General features: G+C 50.6%; 1 protein-coding gene across 1 annotated transcript in view; it reads right to left on the bottom strand.

Moving 5' to 3' along the window:
- Positions 1-15,123, bottom strand: part of Ppargc1b (PPARG coactivator 1 beta) — a 104,910-nt gene that overhangs the window by 4,673 nt on the left and 85,114 nt on the right. The window contains exons 3-10 of the mRNA XM_052155629.1: positions 14,233-14,445; positions 10,801-10,917; positions 9,052-10,156; positions 8,285-8,321; positions 7,657-7,718; positions 5,863-6,670; positions 3,522-3,597; positions 1,441-1,562 (exon numbers count right to left, since the gene is read on the bottom strand). Of these exons, the coding sequence (XP_052011589.1) occupies positions 1,441-1,562; positions 3,522-3,597; positions 5,863-6,670; positions 7,657-7,718; positions 8,285-8,321; positions 9,052-10,156; positions 10,801-10,917; positions 14,233-14,445 (2,540 nt within the window). The remainder of the gene's footprint in view (positions 1-1,440; positions 1,563-3,521; positions 3,598-5,862; positions 6,671-7,656; positions 7,719-8,284; positions 8,322-9,051; positions 10,157-10,800; positions 10,918-14,232; positions 14,446-15,123) is intronic.

Raw genomic sequence — 15,123 nt, 5'->3', positions numbered from 1 at the left:
GTATGTATTGTCTATTTGGATTATTCTCACCTCTGCTGTTGTGAGCTATGAACATGGGTGGCCGGTCCCTCTCTGCAATCCTGTTTGCAGTTCTTTAGAATATATACTATATACCCAAAAATAGAGTTGCTAGATTGCACAATAGTCCTACACTTGTTTTAAGAAACTGTTCTAATGTCTTCTGTACCAGTGGTGTGCCATTTTATATCCCTCTTCGCCCTAATTGGGTTCCATCTTCCCCACATCTTTACCAGTACTTCTTTATTTCTATTTTAACAGTAGCTATGCTAGTTAGTTTTGGTCAACTTGGCACAAGTTAGAGTCCTGTGGGAAGAGGGATCCTCTATTGAGGAACTGCTTCCATCATAGCGGCCTGCCTGTAGGGTAAGCCTGTGGGACATTTTCTTGATCAATGATTGATATGGGTGGACCCAGGCCATTGTGGGAAGTGCCATCCCTGGGCTGGCCATCCTGAATTGTATAAGAAAGCAGACTGAGCAAGCCATGGGGGGTAAGGTAGGGAGCCGTGTTCATCCATGGCCTCTGCTTCAGCTCCTGCCTTGAGTCCCTGTCCTGCCTTCCCTTCGTGAATGACTAAGCTGTAAGCCGAAATAAACCCTTTCCTCCCCAGGTTGCTTTTGATCATGGTGTTTATGATAGCAATGGATCAAACTAGAGCAGTGGCCATCTAAATGGACATGAGGTAAGGAATGACAGACAAGATGCTACTTTCTAGCTAAAGATTTTTACTATGATTATTGCGGTTAAACCAGAATTTAAAATCCTAATAACTTACTTTGCAGGTATGATAGCAGATAATTTGGAACTCCTTTTAAATCAACAAAGCTATCTGTGATGTCTATATTGAATGTTCATAGGCAATTCAGTGGGTTTTTTGCTTTTGTTTTTGTTTTCATTTTTTGTTTCAAGATTTCCTTACAGATTAGGAACTGGCTCCCCTAGGTGAATGAGGACAAGACAGGACTACTTAGCAAATTTCAGGCCCAGGATGTGCTGCAGAAGAAGGGGGGAGGAGGGCTGTGAGTAACATGGAGTCACATTGCTACAGTGAGGTCTCCAAACAAGTTTATCTTCAAGCTGTCAAAGGATACTTCCTGGCCTGCATGGCTGTTTGAACAAAGGCTTTGAAGCCTACATGGGCTCCAGCTCTTCCCTGTTAACTTGTCTGAGCTCCCGCAGAATAAGAAGAGTAAGGGTGGATGGGTTTTAAAAGTGTCACGTGTTTAGGTGACAGAAAGCACTGACCTGTGCGCGCTGGGTCACATGGCAGCACATGCGCACGGGTCACGCCGTGCCAGCACGGCATGGCGCTGTCGTCAGTTTTATAATGACCACGGTTCTTCTCCAGCCTGTGTCCCTCCCAGCTCCTGGCTCCTCCCCCTCCCCCTCTCCCATTTGTAATGGCTGACCCTGGCTCACCTTTTACTTCTCGTCAGCACCTGGCACTCTACTATCTCACCAAACACCTCGAAGCGCTTCTTTAGTTCCCGAGAACTCATGTCACTGGAGAGATTGCGAATATATACCACACGGCCTTCGCCCTGCTCAGGAAGGGGAACAGAGAGGGACCCCCGTTATTACTCTCATGGAATCTCTGTCTAGGCCTGGCTGAGCAGTAATACTATTAGAGTCCGAGATAGGACAGTGACAATCTCTATACCCAAGGACCTGTCCTTGTTGGGGCAGGGACCACAGAGTACAGGAGAAGCAGCCCTGAGGGGCAGCTCCTGCATGGAGGGACTGAGCAGAGGCTGGGCAGAGAGGAGCTATACCAGCAGAAACCAGCATGCTCTGATCATCGCTGTTTTGATGAGCTGCTGAGAATACACTGGGGACTGGGTGGTTTGTAGGGGTCAGAGTACACCAGGAGGAAAGATAATGAAACAGGTATTAGGGTCATAGGAGCCGCCATTTTATTTGAGTTTACCAAGGAAAGCTTGAATAAAGCCATGACACAGACACCGTGCCCTACAGGTCACCCTCAAGAGAGTTTGGTTCTAGGCTAGCAGCTGGTGGGCAGATCAGACGGGGAGAGAAACCGATCAGGGAGGCTAGGCTGCAACCTCCTGCCTCTCTTTTGAGATTCGTGATTTGATGGACTTGGGACCGTTGCCTGGATATCTGTGCTCTAGTGGGTTGAGGCAGTGTGTGGCCCAGACAGGCTGTCTCTAGGCACAGGCACAGCCAACAACTGTCCACATAGCCAATCCACCAACCACAGATGGTAGGAAAGAAAGCCCAAGGCCAGTCCTGACCTCATATACAGTCATAGAGTCTGCTTTGCATGCTGGGGTCTTTCCAGGTCAATAGAGAAAGCCCTTTCTCCCGTTCTCCTGGTAAATCCCTGTATTTCTAACCCCTGCCTCCAACACCTGAGCTCTTGGACCCTGTATACTTTTGGTTGCTCCTTTATCCCTAAGTTCCTTATAGTACCTCTCCTAAGTCACCAATGTAAAGACATTACTCCAATGGTCCAAATTCTAGTCAGGTCTGTCAATCTCAAGGAGTTTATATCAATTCTCAAGCTCATCAATTTCCCTTTGTTTATGAGTCTGCTGTCTTCCTCTTCTTTCTGCCTCAACCACAGGAATTGGGACTTAATTTGTCTTTATACTGCTATCACCTGAAGTCTAGGATTAAGCCAGATTTGTCAAACCACCTAACCCAAGAAGACTATGTTCACCTGTGGTTTGGTTTGGTTTGAGATGGGGTCTCACTATGTAGCCTCAGCTAGCCTGGAACCCACTATGTAGACCAGGCTGCTTTGAACTGACAGAAATGCACCTGCTTCTGCCTCCCAAGTCCTGGGATTAAAGGTGTGTGTCACCATGCCTGGTTTTACTCACAGTTTTAAATACTCATTGTACATGGCTGTGCACCTCTGGGGTTTGCATGCCCCACCCATATACCCACTTCCCAAGCATGGCAACCAGTGAGGCCATTTGTCCTTTTGTGTGTCTGTTATACTTTCCCTCTCTTCTTTCTAGGGCTATGGCATAACTGGCTGGCTTTGTGGGCAACCTCAGGATCTAATGACAGGCTCTGGGAAGATCCTTGGGGTGGGTGGAGAGGACAGAATGGGTTTGTTGAGGGACCTCTTATGAAGCACAAGGCACAATCTCCTGTGTACAGACAAACTGAGGCTCAGGGCAAATAGGCTCTTGCCCAAGAGCAGCCAGAAGGCCAGCCAGGTGAACTGACCAGCCAAGTTGCTCAAGGCCCATCATCTTCTGTCATGATTCTTTTGGAGTCCTTGAGGCTGAGTCCTAAGTGGCTACCTACTGCAGGTCACAGCCAGTCAAATGCTGGGCTTCCTATGGTGCTACCTTTAATGGCTTTTGGCTACTTATGTTACTGTGAAATAAGATATACGTGTGTCCTTCATGCAGCCTACAGCTTATTAGTCCTCAGGCAGGGGGTGAAGGCTGGTGGCTTAGCATTCCCGATGCCCCTGGCTTACCCCCATTTTTCCTAGGTCCAGGGACCCCCAGATCACTTACGATGGCTTTTTCCCGCCGCTTCCTGGCCTGCCGGGCGCTTGGGGTTCCGTCTGAACAGGGCCCTCTGCTCTCACGTCTGTCAATGAACAAGCAAGGCACAGTGCTTAATCTCATCCTGCAGAAACCCAGCCCTGACTGTTTGGGACAGAACACTGGCCTGGTGCCCTCTGGGGTTCCCAGGCTGAGATCCCTGAGAAGCAGCCTATATTAATTCTTGTCCTGACCGTCCGTCCAGGTCTTGCCCTTCTCCACTGTTCGGGGTAGAAAGCTTTCACTTCTTTGCATTATTGATTAGGTGAGAGAAATATCCAGGAGGTTTTATATATTCCCATTTTCCAAAAGAAAGTCTGTAGCTTGGGTTCCAGCTAAGATTTGACCAAAACTAGAAATGGGAGAAGCTAGAACTGGAATCAGGTCTACTCTAAAGCCATACTGCTCACACTGCAACTTGGAACAGCCACGCCCATTATATAATCCATCAGCGACTCTTGTCCTCAAGGGGCTGCAGCCCTCCCCAGGGCCTACCCTTCCCCAGATGAGTCTTTAAAATATATAGAGAGACTAGAAGAACATGGACTTTTGAGTTCCATGGACTGAACTTAAAGCCGTATTTCTTCTACGCCTCCCTCTGGTTTACGGAGCAAGTCCCAGGATGGCCAGGGCTACACAGAGATAGCCTGTCTTGGAAAAACGAAAACAAAACAGAAAAAGTAACATGTTCTCCAACTGCATCTGGGAAGCCTGGGTACCATAATAGAAGGCGAGAGGGCTCATGAGTTGCTAACTTTCCTGTGCTATTATTCAGCCAAGAGTTATCATTCACTGAGACCAGAGTTGGCGAGCCTTCCCTTCCCGATTGCTGAGACAGGAATTCTTGGAGCTGGGTTGGCATTGTTCAGCTGGTCTCAGTGCACTGTCTGCTGGCGGCCAACAGGAAGAAAGGAGATATAGAGAAGGCTGAGGGATGGGTTTCCAGGCTTGTCAGATACACAGCTCTGTAGGCAGTCCAGCAGGGACTGGCATAACCAAGCTACTCTGCCCAGTGGACAGAAACGGCCAGGCCTACCCTGGGCCTACATCTGAGAAGAGAAAAATAGGGAATCTATAGTCTCAGGGAAGGTCTCAACTTTTAGGGCCCTGGGATACAGACCCTGTTCAAATCTATGGGCTAGGTGGGAAAGGAAGTGCCCAGGAACTCTAGTGCTGGCAGTGGGGGATGGGCTCAGCACTGGGGAAACTTTGAAGGCAATAAGATGTCTTAGTGGCAAACTCCTTGGAAATTATAAAAGGACCAGCAGGGAAGCCTTGAGAGACAGCTGAGCTGTCTGAATTTGTCTAAGTCTAAGGTATCTCTAGGATCTGAATTCTCCTCTCAGGATGCTTTGAGAACTTGTTAGAAATGCAAATTATCCACACCCACAGCCTATCCCTGACCAAGATTCCCAGACAACTCCATGGCTCCATTCAAGGCTGAAGAGTTCCATCTAGTGGCCACTCAAGTAACCTCACACTTAGGGTAGGGCCACCTTCACCCACCCACCCGCCCCCACCCCTTGCAAATCTTTCTGGAGTCTCTCCAGGACAAAGCTAGTCCCATCACCTGCCGTGGTGAGAGAAAGCAGAGGCTGCTCTCCCCCAAATCTGCCTCCAGGTTCCTGCCTTGAATCCCTGCCCTGTCTTCCCTCGGGATAGTGTGACCTCTTGTAAGATGAAATAACTCTTTTCCTCTGCACACTGTTGATTTTTTGTTTGTTTGTTTTGTTTTTGTTTTTGTTTTGTTTTTTTCCCCCATGGTATTTTATCCTACCAATAGAAACCCCTTTCCGGGTCCAGGGCACAAAGATGGGATGCTCAAACTGGCTCATGATGCACCATCTTCCCACTGGGCTGCTGTACACAGCATCAAACAATGCAGGACCAAGCCCAGGAGTAAAGCTCGGTATTGCTTTTAATCTGGGTGTTTTCCAGAACATAGATCAAAACCCCAATGATGATCTTTTAACATCTTGTTGCTTTTCAACTATGTGGGTCTGTTTGTTTGACTAAAACAAAAAATTCTATCCATTGACAGCAGAAAACAAGGGCCACCACGTTCATTAGGCTAAAATGCCTGGGGGGGGGGGGGGCACAAGGTGGAGTTTCTTTCTTTCTAACAGTCCCTGCTGGGCATCATTTGCTTCAGATAGTCCATTTCTTGGGGAACCCATCTCATGCCTTCAGATCCATGCTGGGCTGCGAGCAGTGATATAACCCAACTCTCAAAGCAAATTCCTAGGGCTCCTCCCTTCTGGTACCTAATGGGCGCTCAGATATCCCTCTCCCCCAGGACCGCCAAGGATACCTGAAGTTCTTCCGGGTGGCTGGTGACCAGGAGCTGCAGGATGAGGAGCCAGAACTGGAGCGGCTGCGGGGACAGAGCTGCCGACTGGCCTTACTAGGTGGGCTCTGGTAGGGGCAGTGGTCAGAGCAGGGAGGGCTGACCCCTGAGTCCTCTCCTTCATCGTCTTCTTCCCCTCCCTCCTCCTCCTCTTCCTCCTCCTCTAGCAGGAAGCTGCTCTCACCACTGCTGCTGCTGCTGTCCTCAAATACGGTGTCATACTCTGGGCTTTTACACGAAGCCAGGTCTTCATCCTCCAGAGCAGTCTCCAGCAGCCCAAAGTGCTTTGTGAGGCTGGCACGGATCTCATGGTCTCTCAGCTGCATGCTGTCCTTGGGGGTAGGGTCACAGTTCTGGTCCACCTCCCTCCTAGGGGTCTTTGTTTCCACGGGCAAAGTGGCACCCTGCTGGGCCAAGTCGTCAAGGTGGACCCCGATTGGCTCCCAGGACCGCAGCACCTTCCTCTGCAGGGCAGCCTCTGGCCTGAGCACCTGGCAGTAGTCGTGGTCTCCAAAGGAGCAGGAGAAGGGGCGCTTCTGGCCAGCCTGTGAGCCTGGCTGGGTTGTGGCGTGCTGCAGATGAGACAGGAGCTCGCTTCGTTCCGGGTGCCTCTTGGGCAGCTTGTGGGAAGCCCCTGGGGTGGTTGGGAGCTGAAGAGCCTCAGGGGAGGGGAGGCTGGGAGCTGTGTCGTGGCCTGGGCTGTGCTTGGTGTCCTGTTTGAAGGGGTCCTCCTCTATGGGCTTGTATGGAGGTGTGGTGGGTGGCGTGAGTCCTACCCAGGCAAGAGGAAAAATAGGTGAGGGAAACGCAGGCTTTCATGGAGAACATTAAGAGTTCTGTTTGCAAGGACACAGAAGTGGCTGCATGGCATGACATCCCTATAGGTGGAGGGTAGGCACTGCTAACTGGTCACCATGTTGCTGCCTAAGCCTGTATGTAGCCCAGGGACCCGCCTGTTCTTAGGAGCTGGCATGAGATGAGAGCCAATGGGTATCCCTTCGGGACTTGGTAATGGCAGCTAATGTGCCCAGGTCAGAGATATCTGTTCCTGCTTTACTGCCAACTATTTAAAGAGCCCTGCCTCAGGGGTACCCCTGAACAGAGGAGGTAGTGCCATTGGTAAAACCAACCATTCAGTATCTCTGAACCTATTCGATCTGCCTTTGTCTTCTGGTCTTCCTAGCACACCACAGGAACTTGCTAAAACTACCCACTTCTTTCTCTCTTACTTGCAAAGCCTATAGGATGGTGCCGGGCACCTCTATGCCTTGGCCCTTTGGGGACTGCTATTCCTTTCTCCCTACTTCTCTCCCTTCACACTTTTAGCAGGACCAGCGGACCAGTAACTCGGATGTACCCTGTACTTTCATTCTTTTGTATCTCTATCATACCAAATCTTCAACTAAGTACACCCTTCTTTGTTTCCCAATGCCCGTTGGTCCTTCAACACTACTCAGGCACTGTCCTGGGCACTCTACCATTTGACCAGGCCAAACTGACCTTCTGCTTTAATGAGCAGAAATGAGCACAGGGCTAACCATTCTCCTGAAAGTTTAGTCTCAGCAGACTGTGGTTTCCTCCAGAGCCCTCAGTACCCCCTCGGCAGGCGAAGGGCTGGCCCCAGGCCTTGACCCTCCTCCTAGCATGCTCCCTGTACACCTTAATGCTAGAGCAGTTCAGGAGGCAGTGGTCAGTTCATGAGGAGATGCTCTCCTACCAAGGCCATGCAAGCTCCCTGCAGGTACCCCACTAGCTTACCTGCTGTGCCACACAGCTCCACTGTCAAGGACTCCTCAAAGCTCTTCTTGCCAAGAGGGTTGCTGGTAGAGGCAGGGAGGACAGAAAGGAAAGAGGCTGGTCAGTGGGAGGCTTCCACAGGCCCAGACTTTTGAGGGGAGTAAAAGGTACTGTGATAGACCCTGGGTCTGCCATGGAAAGAGGCCTCGAGAGAACATCCTGAGGGGCCCCATCCTGGCCATTAAAGAAACTCAAGTTGCAGGTTTTGGAAGGTACAGGCAAAGTTTGATGTAGACTCCTTGCTTTATAGATGGAACAACTGAGGCCCAGAGAGGGAAGGAACTTTCTTCTAGTCCCCCAGCATCATAGGCTCCCAGTCCCCATCCCAAAGAACACTCTTTAGAGTCTTAGGGATGCCAGCTTATGAAATGGCTTGACTCTCCATTTGCTCACAGCTTTCTCCTCAGCTCACAGAGGTTCCCCTTTAAAACTCCTTTGAAAGGAGTCTGGATCCTGAGGGCTCAAGGTGACAACAAAGGCAGGTGCTGAGGATGGGGCCAGGCTCAGGGGCTGATAACCTCCCACCCAAATGCACACATCTAAGACAAAAGCTCATGGTATAATAGACCAATAATTTCTAAAAATCTACCTTTGTGACAAGGCCAGCATGAGGCACCTGGGGGAGTCTGAAAAGACAAGAAAGAAAATAAGATTCCCCATACACACCATTATAAACACTCTCCCCTTTGGGGAGCCCTCACATTTCTGGGGGCACCAAGGACAGATGCCCTTTAAGGTGACATACGGCCTTGGCCATCTAAGGGGAGAATCAAGTGCAATTCAAATCTGCCTTGCATTGCTGGGTCCCAGCCAGCTGATCTTCCCACTTTGCAGAAATAGCAGATGGGCCAGGCAACCCCTGCTAGCCAAACAGTGCAGCACAGTAGCTATGCACTGAGAGGCTAAGGCTCCTCCAGACCCAAACTGTGATTCTAGATGGTTCTGGTGATGTGTTCTTTACTAAAAAGCTCTGAACCTTGGGCCTCCATCTCTGTTGGTTATATGAAACAGGTCTGCCTATGTAGCCCAGGCTGCCTTCAAATTCTATCCTCCTATCTCTGCCTTCTAAGTACTGTTTATCACCGTGCCTAGCTTTATTTTTTTACTGCCCCTTGCCCTTATCCAAGCATGGATAAGGCCTCTTGTTCTCTGTTCATTAAGCAGTGATTTGAGATGCACGATGAAAATCTTGAAGATGACTAGATGTTTTCCTGAAGGTCTGACAAATGGCCCATTGTACAGAAAGGGCAGTAGACAACCAGATCCAACCCTCATTCAGCAGACAAGACTGAGTGCTCCCAGATCCCAGTGGGGATGCTATGCCCACCCCACACTTTCAGGTGGACCACAGATTACCTCTGCAAGGGGGCTGGGGGCAGCCTAGGTCTTCATCTGTGTCCCCGCACCCGCTCTCACAGGGGCTTTCCAGGGAGGGGATCTGGGATCCCTGGGGAAGCTGCTGGCCTTGACTACTGTCTGTGAGGCTGCCCAGGTCTTCCTCCAGGTTGTGGGTCTCGGTAGCCAGGCACATCGAGGGCAGAGCACCTAGGGGCTCATCGGTGAATGTTAGCCAAGGGCCGAGCTCTGGATTCAGTCTCCTGGAGCGCCTCACGGGGCACACAGAGCTGTCCACCTTCCTCCCTAGTTTGGTCCATGGCAGGCCACGACCTGGTCTCTTCCTGCCCCATTCCTCTTCCTCTTCCTCTTTTTCTTCTTCCTCCTCTTCTTCCTCTTCCTCCTCTTCATCATCATCATCTTCCTCCCGCTTTTGCCTTGCAGGCCTGTTGACGTCCCGTTTCACCTCCAGCCTCAAAGGACGAAGGCTGGGTCTAGGCCCGGTGCCCTTGGGGGAAGCAGTGATTCTCACCTCTTCTGCCATGGCAGCGTGGGCAGGGGAGGCCTGACTGTCTTTGGGGGGCCTGGGTCTGGACTGGGGTGTGAGGGAAGCATAGACAGGTATGGCCAGGCGGTAGGGCTTGCTAACATCACAGAGGATATCTTGGGCCAGAAGTTCCCTTAGGATGGAGAACTCAGTCCAGAAGGCTTTGGGGGGATGCCGGGATCGGGGTGGGGACTGCCTGGAGGGGCTGCTGCAGGACTGGGGGATTGGCTCTGGGGCCCGTTGGGGCAGCTTCCTCTGAGGCAGACAGTAGGTATGCATGTAGCGAATGAGCTGTACCACAGCCCTCACATCCTCCTCAGGAGCCTGGGCACTGTCGGGGCTGGCTGTGTCCTGTGCTAGGGAGTCTTGAGGAGAGACTGGAGCTGCCCAGGGGCTTGGGCAATCCTCCCCCACCTCCTCATCCTCCTTGGAAAGGAGCTGAGGACTTGGGTGGGGGGTTGGGGAGCAGGCTTTCACTCTGGGGCAGGGCAGCACCGAAGTGAGGTGCTTATGCAGTTCCGTACACGGCCGGCTCTGAGACCGTGGCGTGGGGGTCTTCTTGTCCTGGGTGCCATCCACCTGGAAATGGAAATACACCAGAGTGAGCAGGGAAGGGAACAACACTTCTCCCCAAGCCTACTCTAGTAGCCAGAAGATCCAGCATCTCTTTCAGGATTGTGGGAATGGCCTATTTCTTCACTTCATCCCTAGACTCCAGCAGGGCTGGTACCTGGCAAACTGAGTTGGTCAGGAAGGAAACAGATAGCCAGACTTCTCCAGGGCTCCCAGCCTTGGAGCCACTGTAGATCCTTCTAGATGTCCACCAAAGCTTCCTCTGGCCCAGCCAGGACAGGGTATCACCTTTTGTGTGCAAGGTTCTAAAGTGGCCACAGGGTCCTCAGAAACTCTGAAGCTCTAGTATGATCTGGACTGTGGCCTCCACAGCCAGATGTTCCCATCTGTTCCCCATTCATGAGCCCCAAAGGAGGCTACATCTTCCTGTCTCTGCTCTAATACATGTCAAGATCTGTGTCAATATCTCACAGCTCAAAACACTCAAGTGTTGGGAAGTACAGAGCTCTTCTTTTAGAGTCTCAAATGATGCTGCTTCAAGGAGCAGTGCCTAGGATTCTGGCCTCAGCCAGAGCTGTGAGGAAAAGAGAGTGACTGATGTAGACTGAATCTGCCACACCCAGGTCATCTGTGGGCAGATGCAGAAATACCTTGACACAAGGCCGCTGACTTCTGGAACTGAGGCTGGCCTGGGACCAGGTGGCCCCGTCCTTCAGCGCATCAGAGCTTGCCGTTGGGGAGGATGTGGCCAGGAGGAGCTTCTGCAGCTGGGAAGAGGCAGAGGGGAAAAGACTAGGGCCAGGCACAGTCAGAGACACAGGGCACCACATGCCCGCTGACCATACCCTGGCCAGAAAACACATAGCGGTCTATCAAACTCCCAACTACTATCACCTCATTGTTAGTGCAGTCAGTGACCCAAGGGAACAAGTCTGTGTGATGTCTGATTAGTCAACTGTTACAGTTAGTTAACTCCACATGCCTGTCATAGGCACATGTGTATACATACATAGATGTACCGATGGAGAGGCTATAAAACAAAAAGGATGCTTGATATGGGATCCAGCTGACTTCCCCTCTGTCCACTACATTTAAGAATGTACTTCTTTAATTAAGTACATAGTATTCACAAATGCTAATGTGCACATGGGTGTATGTGTGCCTGAAATTCTAAAAGGTAGGCAATTAAAAGCAAGTCTCCTGGCCAGGCAGTGGTGGTCCATGCCTTTAATCCCAGCACTCAAGAGGCAAAGGCAGGTGGATCTCTGTAAGTTTGAGGCTAGCCTGGTCTTCAGAGGACAGCCAGGGCTATGACACAGGGAAACTCTGTCTAGAAAAAAAAAACCCAAAAGCAAGTCTCCTTCCTTCTCAAGGTCCTTTCTCCTTCCTAGATGCAACTGCCACTATTTTCCTGTGAGCCTTCATGAAGTGGGTTTTAATCATAAGAATATATTATTGTGCAAGAATATATCTAAGGTATATGCTACCTTCAACCCGCTCAGCTGTTTGCATACAAGTAAAAGAATGCTAACCTTTAGTTTGTCTTTTCTTCAACTATTTTTGTGTGTATGGGGACCTTGAGGGAGGTCGGACCACATGTAGTCCAGGCTATCCTCAAACTATGTAGACAAGGATGATTTGAATACCTGACCTTCCTGTCTCTCCCTCTCAGGTGCTGAGAGTTCAGGGAAGCACCTCCATACCCAGTTTTATGGGCTTCATAATGTGCCAGAAAAGCAAATATTTCACCTATCGAGCTACCCCCCCCCCCACAAGCCATCAGATAACTTAAAAAAAAAAAAGATTGCCGAAGCTCCCCAGCTCCAGGTCCCCGCTGGCAAGGGCACATTTCATCTACCCTGAGAGCAAAGAGACTGAAGAAAACTATCTTAGGCTCCACCGCAGCCAGAACAAGGTGAGAGGTTCTATGGCATGGAGTGTTTCCTGGGGGGACACGCATTCCCGGCACCCCAACAGAGAGCACTGAAGAAGGCCCAGCTAGAGAAAGGCCACACCCCATAGTCTGAGTGACTCAGGACCCCTGGACACACACACACACACACACACTCATGAGCGAGCACCACTTTGTGACTTTGGATCCTGGGCTAGGGGGATCTAGTCTACCTCAGCCCCATTTCAGGTCACACCCTGGACGATCTATTTCCTTCTCTGCACTGACACAAGATCAGGGCAGGAAGGAGACCCCCCCCCCAAAAAAAACCCTCATTGGATCTGAGTCTTTAAAAAATAAAACTCCTCTGAGAGTTCAACAGACACCCCTGACCTCAGGATTTGTATAGACCTGTAGAGGTTCACAGGTTCTCCAAATCCACAGGCCAGCCCTCTGGAATCCAAGACAAGGCCTACGGTCTGCATGGCTTCTTCGGGTCTCTCTAGAACTATCGATATGCTGGGAGACTTGACATTGAGTCCTACTGCCCATAAGTTTAACACAGTGCTGGAAAACACGCAGGCAAGTGTAGGCAGAACTGAAGGCTCAGGACTAAGACAGCCTTTGACCAGCAGGGGCTGCTCTTTCCCTTGACAAGGTCTCCTGCCGCAGCCTGGTGCAGAAGGCACTGAGAATTCTTTCTTCTGATGGCCTTGTCAGGGCTGAGTCAGCCAGGGCATCCTAGGTGGGCCTGTGTGCTGGGCAAGGTTCTCAGTGCTTCCCAGATATCACCCACTGTAATCCTCCCAGCAGCCTTTGCCCTGGGCCTTCTTATCTCATGCATCAGAAGGCTGAGTCAGAGAGAGGCTAAGAGAAGGTGTGTGCCCAAGGACCCACAAGCTCTCACGAGTGGAACCGGGGTTCCAATCTAAGAGACCTCTTCCAGTCTGGAAGGATGCAGGACCCCATGGGAGGGAGCCCACGTGATGACACGAAACATAATCTGGGCAGGGACACAGTAGACACTTGGTAAATGGCCCCCTCAATGCTCCAGGACCTCAAAGGCAGCAGAAGAGAAGCCACAGGGCCCTAGAACACAAGTCAGTACACATGTGATCTAACTTGGTTGTCATACCAACTTATGAGACTCATGCCCTAGGCCTTCGTTTCCCCAGAGCAGAACATGATGCTCACCAGGGTCTTTCCTGGATGTAAGGGCCCTCCCAGTTCTGACCAGCTCTAAACCCCCAGAAGCTACAAAAGAAAGGAAGGAACCCCTGGTGGTATCCATGTGCCTGGGCTTTTGTCCTCAAGTAGAGGCCAGGGCAAGTGTTTTCAGTAACTTGGGAGGTCCAGACTCTTTTAAGGGCAGTCAAAGCCGGTATCCTCTCCTCTCATTTCTTCACAGCCTCTCCAAGCACTCATACATTTAACACGTATGTGTTAGTGTGAATACTGGTCCCATGTCTTTGAAGCATAACCTAGAAGGATCTATTTAAATCGGAAGTCACATATCCACAGACCCAGAGATTCTATTTCTAGAATTTGGATCTGCATACATGGGGCCACCAATGGCTGTAGTGCCATGTGTGACAATGGGGCAGGTGACAATGGGTGCCCATCAGGAGGGGAATGGTTAAAGGATGGGACATACTTCTGGAAGTCCTATACAGCCAACAAGGAGACAGAACTCCACATACCCATCTGAAGAGTTTCCAGGACACACGCACATCTCAGTGAGGAAGCAAGGTGCAGAACAGGCTATAATGCAGGCTCTGCTGTTTTTGTAGTTTTGGTTTTTTTTTTTTTTTTTAAAAAAAAGAGGTGAAGAGGGAAGTCATGTAACAGATCAGTAACCATGGTTACCTCTGGGGAAGAAAAAGGCAATTGTGAGAGGGTTCGGAAGGTTTTGCTTTTAACTGTCCACGTTTCCAGTTCCTGCTTGGGTTTTTATCCTATGTGTGCTATCTTTGTGAAAATGTTTGTATGTAGTTTTAAGGTTTAAAAGAGAAATAGAATGAAGTCTAATGCCACATGGCCCAGTAGAAAGGATAAGGTCCAGGGAGGCCTCACACCCCACGTTCTCTGCAGAAACCATGTCCTGATGCTCAGGACCCTGACTGAGCTAAAACTGACAGCTCAGTCCTCACAGGTCTACAGTCTGACATCAGCCCCAGGCCATAGTCCTCACCAGTGAAAGTTCATCCACTTCAGATACTGGGGACAGGAGCCTCTCCAGGGCGGGGCTGGGGGGTGCAGATAAGGGAGCAGGTGATGCTGGGGTGCAGGATGGTGTGCTGCCTTCATCCAACCCCGGGAAGGCAGCCAGCCCCACGTCGTCTTCGGGGATGTCATCCAGGGTCTTGGTAAGCGCAGCCAAGAGAGCTTCATTCTCACTGTCAATCTGGATGAAAGAAACAAAGAGGGGGAGAGGAGAGGGTTAGTCACTGTGGGGGACCCAGCTGCCTACCCCGACAAACCGCAGCTACCAGCCCCGTAGCCCAAGAGATCCATTCCACATTTCTGGAATATTCGGTAAACAGGTTGTCAAGTCCAAGAGCCACAGAATTTGATAAGCAGGCCATGGGAAGGGCCTTGCCTGAAGACCCAGTCCCGGCTCTGCAGCTCACTGAGCTGTGACCTGGGCAGAAGACAGATTGTTGAATGATACCTGCCACTTCAATCAAAGACTCAAGCTCCTCCCCATCATGGCTAGCAGGGTCCCAGCCCCTTGAGGCTTACCCAGGGTAGAGACTGGATATCCCAGGGCTCAATGGGGCAGTCATCACTACAGCAATGACAAGCAGCTTGGATTTCCCATGGGATCCTAAGATTTGTTCTCTTTGCTCCCTTGGGGAGAGGTAGTGGCTGCTGTAGTTAAGAGCTTGGGCTCCAGAGCTGTTGACTCACAAAGACCACACTTACCAACTATGGCTTCTTAAGGGCAAGTTGATCCTCCCCTGACAGATAGGATAACAGACAGGACCCAAGCCAAAGAGTTCTTGTTGGACATGTGCGGGGGACTGCAGGTGCTTAGAAACCAGTGTCTGACTACTTGCTATACTTATTATGCTGCCACCAT

Source organism: Apodemus sylvaticus, chromosome 13 (assembly GCF_947179515.1).
Source record: "Apodemus sylvaticus chromosome 13, mApoSyl1.1, whole genome shotgun sequence".
Classification (NCBI taxonomy): Eukaryota; Metazoa; Chordata; class Mammalia; order Rodentia; family Muridae; genus Apodemus; species Apodemus sylvaticus.
The sequence above is the reverse complement of the archived record's forward strand: the minus strand, read 5'-3'. Positions and strand labels throughout refer to the sequence as shown.